At 36.1% G+C, this 7,943-nt stretch overlaps 1 protein-coding gene across 1 annotated transcript in view; it reads left to right on the forward strand.

The window, feature by feature from the left end:
- The window catches only part of TWF1 (twinfilin actin binding protein 1), a 33,374-nt gene extending 25,583 nt beyond the window's left edge, over window positions 1-7,791 (forward strand). Inside the window, exons 6-9 of the mRNA XM_077833909.1 lie at window positions 1,869-1,994; window positions 2,185-2,335; window positions 2,788-2,909; window positions 5,639-7,791. Coding sequence (XP_077690035.1) covers window positions 1,869-1,994; window positions 2,185-2,335; window positions 2,788-2,909; window positions 5,639-5,809 — 570 coding nt within the window. The 3' untranslated portion in view covers window positions 5,810-7,791. The remainder of the gene's footprint in view (window positions 1-1,868; window positions 1,995-2,184; window positions 2,336-2,787; window positions 2,910-5,638) is intronic.
- The last annotated feature ends 152 nt before the right edge of the window (window positions 7,792-7,943 follow it).

Below are 7,943 nucleotides of genomic sequence, written 5' to 3' on the forward strand. Positions count from 1 at the left end.
CAAAGGACAGATTTCATGTGTGAAAATACCTGTTCACACAGGTATGTGGATCAAAATGCTAAAAGCATTGCAAACGCAATTTTCTTCAAACAGTTAAATTTCACTGGCAGGGACGTCCAGCAGGTCAGAATAAAAGCCCTATGATCTCACTCGGTAGCTTCAAGGGCACTCCGCAGATCTCCAAACTTTGATACCCACAATTCTGAGTTTTTTAACTGAATGAGCTGCATTTCGAAATCTTCAATGTCCATCCACTGAAATACAGACAAATCCAATTCGCTTTCGTTGAACTTTCCAGGTTTAATTAGAAAAGAAAGAATGGGCCAAATCGCTGGAAATCTTGAAATCTGTCAGAAAATTCTGATTTCAGTTCAAGCGATGTAAGCAGAAAATCAGGACTTAAAAATATCCCAGTACAGTGGCACTGGAACAATTTTTAAGGTGGGGGTGCTGAGCTGTGCCCCCCTTGCCCCGTCTGCACCCCTCACTGCCCCAGGGCGGGGGCCAGTGGGCCCCAGGGCGGGGGCCAGTGGGCCACAGGTGGGGGTAGTTGCAGAGCCCCAGGCTGAGGGCCAGGACCCCAGGCCAGCAGCAAAGGCCCCCGGACCAGTGGCCAGGACCCAGGTCCCGGCTGCGGCCGGAACCCCGGGCCGGCAGCCGGAACCCGGGCAGTGTGAGTGCCACTGAAAATCAGCTTGCATGCCACCTTCGGCATGCGTGCCATAGGTTGCCTACCCCTGTTCTAGAAGATTCCTACCAATCATGATGCTCCGCTTTCAGTTAGTTCTCCTTTTCCCCCCAATAGGTGAAATTAGCAGGTAGTGAGTAATCATGTGAGTGGTCAAGACTTCTAAGTAGGCTTGCTCTAACAAGAGGCTGCTGCCTACATCAGAACATTCTTGCTAGAATATTTGACAGTTTGGCTGCAGTCAACTGACATTACTTGACTGGTCAATTGACTGGCTTGCCAAGCCGAAGCACAAAGAATGTCATATTTTCAGTTACTAACTGGGATTAAAATGTATACTGTAACACAAGTATGTGCAGTGTGATTTAGCATTGCTCCAAATACCTTATCTTTTCATTTCCTGTTTTGTATGATTTTAGATTTTTAAACTTCAATGTTGCATTAACTTCAGTTTTTGATTTTAATATTAACATATTGCGTTCATTTAGATCCAAGTCTAGCCTTTTTAATGTTGTACTTCAGTGATGATGATGAACATAAATCAGCCACAGGAAAATGCTTGTGTGGCTTTGGAAGATATAGCCTATATATAAATAGGCTGCCAAGGTAAATTCTGATCAGTTCGATTTGGAAAATAAAATACAGAGCACAGAGTTCATTTCTGGAACATTGCATATGTGGACAATAGTTCTCTGAAAAGTGACTCGAAGTGACATAATTGGTTTCCATATTTGTAGGCTTTTGATGAGTTCCATATCAAATCTGCTAAGTTTACAAGAAAAGAGATGTTTTTTCTAACTGCCAGCCAGCACTAGGATTCCACCGGAATATGAAAGCTTTCTTCTTTCTGGTTTATACATAATCATCAGAATTAAAGATTCTGAAATTGCAACTTAACTAATTATTCTGTTGATACTTCAGCACTGCAGAGAGGTTTTTAGAGTTATGGGAGACTGATATAAAAAAACAAAATTGTTTTTTTAGAAAAGTAAGTAGATGTGATTCTATAAACATAAAAAGGAACAGAACTGTTGAGTAAGGCGATGCCATTTTAGTCATTTTTAAAAATCTCTGTCACTTACTGAATGCAGAATGAAATACTACTTACTCTGAGACTAAAATCTGTGTGAATACTTTGAAGATTTTAGATTATAATTAAACTGATTTATATTAATTCCAGGTCCAAGTGGAAGTCGGTGTAGATACCAAGCATCAGACGCTGCAAGGAGTAGCATTCCCTTTGGCTAAGGAAGCTATTCAGGCTTTGGAAAAACTGAAAAATAAACAGCTCAACTATGTGCAACTGGCAAGTACAAAATATTGCATTTAATTATTTTACAGAATACAATTATGCAGTAGTTGTTTAAATTGTACATGTATGAACATGTACTGCAATGTTTAATTCAGAATAGGATTCTAAATGATCTGTTTTCTCATATCAGCTTCTCTGATTATGCTGCTCTCTGTATCTGCTCTAACTTGTGTTTGTTTAACAGCAAATTGATATAAAAAATGAAACTATTGTTTTGGCCAGCACACTCCATACTGAACTTAAGGATTTGCCAAACAGGATTCCAAAGGATTCTGCACGCTATCATTTTTTCCTTTATAAGCATTCCCATGAAGGAGATTACTTGGAATCCATAGGTATGAGAATTCCTATATGTGAAATTTCATTTGTTCATTTCATATAACTTAGAAGTAATCTTGAGATGGGGAAGATGGTATATAAATGATAAAATTTGGTGCATAGTTTCAGTGGTCAAGGCTTTCAAAAGTGGCCACTGATTTTCAATGTCCTTTGGGTGTCAGACTTTGAAACTGCTTTAAAAGGCCTTGATTTTTCGAAAGTGCTGCACGCACTCCGAAAATCAAGCACTTTTTAGAGTGTCTCCAGTTGGGCACCCAAAACCATTGTTCACTTGAAAATATTGGCCAATATCTTTCCATTCATTGGTCACTTACAAGTTTACATTGTAACTAAAGATGTATAGTGGTGGTGTTTCTTCCCCTTCAGACTTTGTAGAATATTTTGTTTAAATGTCTGTCACAAGTCATGATTTTAAGGTAATAGTTCTTACACCGTTTTCATTCTGCAGTATTTATCTACTCTATGCCTGGGTATACGTGCAGTATTCGAGAACGGATGCTATACTCTAGTTGCAAGAGCCCTCTGTTAGAAATTGTAGAAAGACAACTGTGGATGCAGATAATGAGAAAGGTAAGCATATTAGAGGTCCCATATCTGTGCAGTGCGGGAAGAACATTAATTTCCTTTATCTTGAGTTTTACCTTCTGTATAGCTGAATTGTGTTGGTTAATGTATAGCCAATTAATTTTGACTACACTTGCTTGTCAATATTAAAAACATTTGAGACCAAATAACCAAGCTGAGCCAATTTATTGTCTATAGAGAAAACAGTATGGTACAAGAAAGAAAGAGTTTAATACATCACCAGTCCTTCTCGCTGTGTGTCCAGTTAACATTACGCAGAATGTGTGATCCCAGAATACGCCCCCAAAACTACCTCTGTTTAAATTAGACCTGTTTACAAGTAAGAAGCACTGTATACATCACCCCTCGGACTAAAATTTCCCCAATTACTTTATTTTATGGTACTTTATTTTACTGGTACCATGGTATACCCCTCTTGTCTCTTGTTTTCGAACACCGAATTCCAAACTAGTTGGGTCATGAAGGCATTCCCCTACCTCTACCAGGGTAGAATATTTACATATCTTACCTTTGACAGTTTTCCCATTTGCTTATGCAAAATGTTGACTTGTACTTTTACAAGGTATTGTGGGCAAGAGAAGGCATAATACAATTTATGATTACCACACACTTAATATTAATATAATATACCATGTGCATAATACCTGGAGGGATAGCTCAGTGGTTTGAGCATTGGCCTGCTAAACCCAGGGTTGTGAGCTCAATCCTTGAGGGGGCCCTTTAGGGATCTGGGGCAAAAATTGGGGATTGGTCCTGCTTTGAGCAGGGGATTGAACTAGATGACCTCCTGAGGTCCCTTCCAATCCTGATAGTCTATGATTCTATTAATATGTGAGTGTAGCCTGTATGCATTGGATAACAATGGTTTATGAGGTCAAGCAAATTTTTTAGGGCTGTCAATTGCAGTTAATACATATGACTAACGCAAAACAAATTAACTAGATTTAAAAAAATAGTTGCGATTAATCATCATTTCAATTGCCCTGTTAAACCATAATAAAATACCAATTTAAATTTATTATAAATATTTTCCGATGTTTTTCTAAATTTTCAAATATATTGATTTCAATTACAACACAGAATACAAAGTGTACAGTGCTCACTTTATTTTATTACAACTATTTGCACTGTAAAAAATAAACATAAGAAAATGTATTTTTCAATTCACCTCATAAAAGTCCACTCAGTCCTACTACTTGTTCTGCCAGTCACTAAGACAAACAAGTTTGTTTACTTTTATAGCAGATAATGCTGCCCACTTCTTATTTACAATGTCACCTGAAAGTGAAATAGGTGTTTGCATGGCACTGTTATAGCTGGTGTTGCAAGATATTTATGTGCCAGATATGGTAAACATTCATATGCTCCTTCATGCTTCGATTTGTAGGCTCTAAAGATTTACATTGTTTTGTTTTTGAGTGCAGTTATGTTTTTAAAAAAAAAAATTCTACATTTGTAAGTTGCACTTTCATGATAAAAAGATTACACTTTCAAAAACAATTAATTTTAGGCAGTGACCCTGTAACTTTAATTGCTATCTTTAAGCACCTTATTTACAAATCCTAGTTTGCACTAATTAAGTGCATGCCTTTTCTTATAAAGAATTCCAGTCCTATATTACCATAAAGAAAAAATTGCTTCTGTACTCAAGAACTGATAATATTTGGTGGGGCTCTTCAAGGACTGCAATACACGTTCTTAAACTACAGATACTACAAATGAGGGAGAGCTTTTTAATTTTGTTTCTGTGGATAACATTTCAGTATTAAACACATGGCAGGATTAATATCAACCAGAGATTCTCTTTCATTGTCTAATGTTCATCTATTGAAGCTATGTCAAAAATAACTTTATATATACATATTTCTTAGATGGAGGTCAATATGCTTTTCCTTTCTTTAAAATTAAATAATGGCCTGACATGACCTTTGAAATCACTAGGAAGAGTATTCCTGAGGATTTGTTTGACCTCTTGCTGCAAAGTAGTTGCTGATGGATCTATTACTGGCCGTAACTGGGGTGCCAGGAAATTCTAAATGCTCAGTGGTACAGGGTCAAAGCATTTTCAGAGATCTAAGTTCATACAATAAAACCAGTGGATTTTGGCTTGAGAACAATAGTTTTCTTCCAGGCAGGGTTGTGTTTTGATACTTTTATAGATAAAGGTTTTAATTTGTTATAGTTTCTTCCTTGTCTGAATAGTTACACTGGGCTGGGCTGCATTAGGCTGCGCATTAGGTTGCAGATCATTCAGGTCCATTTTACTCTCTCTGCAAGGAAAGCAACATGTATATTGGTTGCCTTTACAAATATTATTTTTAAAACACTTTTAATAAGTAAAATGATTGATTGTTTTTCTACTAAAAGTTGAAAGGTTGTGATAGAACATGAGGTTTGAAGGAGTTTCTTCCAACTTGAGATATACGTTGCACATTTCTGTTATACTCCTGAAAAATGAATTGGAAAGCTAAATCACAAAAACTGCATACCGGTAAGGGTCTGACAAACTCAAACACAAATGAGGATTTGTTCAGTTTTGTAGAGGGCACTGGACACAAATGAATTAAGGGTCAACGTTTCACCTTGAACTCTGAACTTTCTTGCTTATGTTTGTTTGAATATAGTTTTAGTGCTTCAGTAAATATAAACTCTTTCACAGGTTGTTAGTCAAAATCATGAAATACGTTTAACTGTCTCTTATCCTCCCTTGGCAGATTGAAATAGATAATGGTGATGAGTTAACTCCTGACTTCCTTTATGAAGAGGTTCATCCAAAACATCATGCACACAAACAAAATTTTGCTAAGCCAAAAGGTCCTGCAGGAAAAAGGGGAATCCGAAGACTAATTAGGGGTCCTGCAGACTCTGAAACACCTACTGATTAAAATCTATTACTTGCACTCGTGGTAATACATTACAATAGAGATGAAAAATTCCAATTTTTAGTAATGAACTGAAATCATTCCACACTGATATATGCTAGAAATAAGCCTTGTTTTTCCATAGCACTTATCTGGCTCTGCCATTTTAGAGTTTATATTGTCCATATATTGTGGAAGAGTTGTTAATCAGTTCAAAACTAGAAAAGGATTACAAAACTAGTACTGCTTTATTTTTAATTATTTAATAGCTACACACTTTATTATAAACTCCTGATCTCTGTATTGAATATTGATTCTATGTAATCTTCAGTCAGTTCTTACTATTGGCTTAACTGTCACTGTGGGGCTAGATTTGCAAACATTTACTCACACGAGTAGCCCACTGAAGCTAATGAGTACTGATCTGAGTAAAGATTTGCAGGAGTAGATTCTGTAGCAGCATTCCAAATAAAGACCTATTTTTTTTCCTTTCAGCCATCATGAAGGAAAACATTTTATTGTATGTAATGTCTGTCTCTGAAGGTTTTTTAAATAGAGAAGATGAATGAAACTAGTATACCTGATGCAAATATTCAGGAATAGCTAGATTATTTTTCACATAGAGGAGTTGCTGCTTGAAATTAACTTCTGGTTTTGTGGAACTGTCATTTAAAGAAATCTGACATTGAAAGCACTAGAATTATTCATACTTTTATACGATCCTTAAACTGTTAAGTACTGTATGATCAAGTAAAACACTACAAATTTGCATAAGTTAATGCATTCAATCAATTATGAGCTGCTCTAAAATCACTATACTAAAATGTTTCTAAATCATTCTGTTAAACTATAGTACCTGTATACTCTGATGCAAAATTGTTTATGCTTAGTAAAAAGGCTTCATGATACTGAATCAGTTCTTGAGAGAAAACAAATTGATTACAAATGGTTTTCCAATGCATTTGCCATTTCTACTGCAATATAATAAATACATTACGAAGGCAGCTTTTTTCCTTGAATGTTTTGAAATTAAATAGCATGAACATTTACAAATCCAACTTGTTTAAAAAAAAAACTGCTGGCAGAGCCTTAATAGCTTTCACTTTACTCCTTTTATTGTTTTTCTAAATTAGTTACTAAAATAAGCCAAGGAGAGTCTAAATTTGCTTTAACTAGACCTAATCTGTTCAATAGAAATAGCAAAAATACACATTTTGTAATAAGTAGATAAGAAAATCAAGTATGAGACATGTGAGTTAAGTTCTGGATGAGCTTAAATAATTAAAATGTGCTTAAATGCAACCGATGGTCCAGTGGGCAAAGTACATTCCTAATAATGCAGTGGTTCTCAAACTTTTGCATTGCTGACCCCTTTCACACAGCATGCCTGAGTGTGACCTTCCTTATAAATTAAAAACACATTTTTTATGTTTAACACTATTATAAATTCTGAGGAGAAGCAGTATTAGGGGTGGAGGCTGACAGCTGGTGACCCCCCCGTGTAATAACCTTACGACCCCCTGAGGGGTCACAACCCGCAGTTTGAGGATCCCTGTACTAATTGGACTTGAATTTTTTTAAAGATAAATATAAAGGGTTTGCAAGTCTTAGATCATTTCATAATACATCCTGGTGTTGGGCATGTACATTAACAGATGGCAACATCACAATTGTGCTTATTTCGTTGGGGATGTATTTTAATCTCATTTTCTGGGGCGATAATGCATTAACAGTAATACTTCCTGGTATGATTTACTTTAGTTCCACCTATTATTTCCAATAGAGACTTTTAAGTCTATTTTATATTGCAATAAAATTTTACATTTCAGCTATTTTAAAAAAATTACATATCTTGTATCAGTGCTGTTTAATATATTTCTCTGATCCTCCGTTAATCCCCTTCCATCCCCTCAGTGCTCTGATCTTCCTCCTTTGTCTCTTTTGCCCTCTTGTAGGGCAAAGAGGTGTGTTCTTCTATAGGTTTTTTCCCCTCTCTCCCTGCACCTATCAGGTATGTCTCATGTTTTTGCTTAACAACATAATGTCTGTGTAGTACGTTGAACAAATCACTATAAAATTGCTAAGTGTTTATTTAAAATAACTGAATCAGGAGCTACTTAGTGTTCCCAACTCCATTTTTAAAAAATGTGAAGTTAGA

The sequence above is a fragment of the Eretmochelys imbricata genome, chromosome 1 (assembly GCF_965152235.1).
Source record: "Eretmochelys imbricata isolate rEreImb1 chromosome 1, rEreImb1.hap1, whole genome shotgun sequence".
In the NCBI taxonomy this organism is placed as follows: Eukaryota; Metazoa; Chordata; order Testudines; family Cheloniidae; genus Eretmochelys; species Eretmochelys imbricata.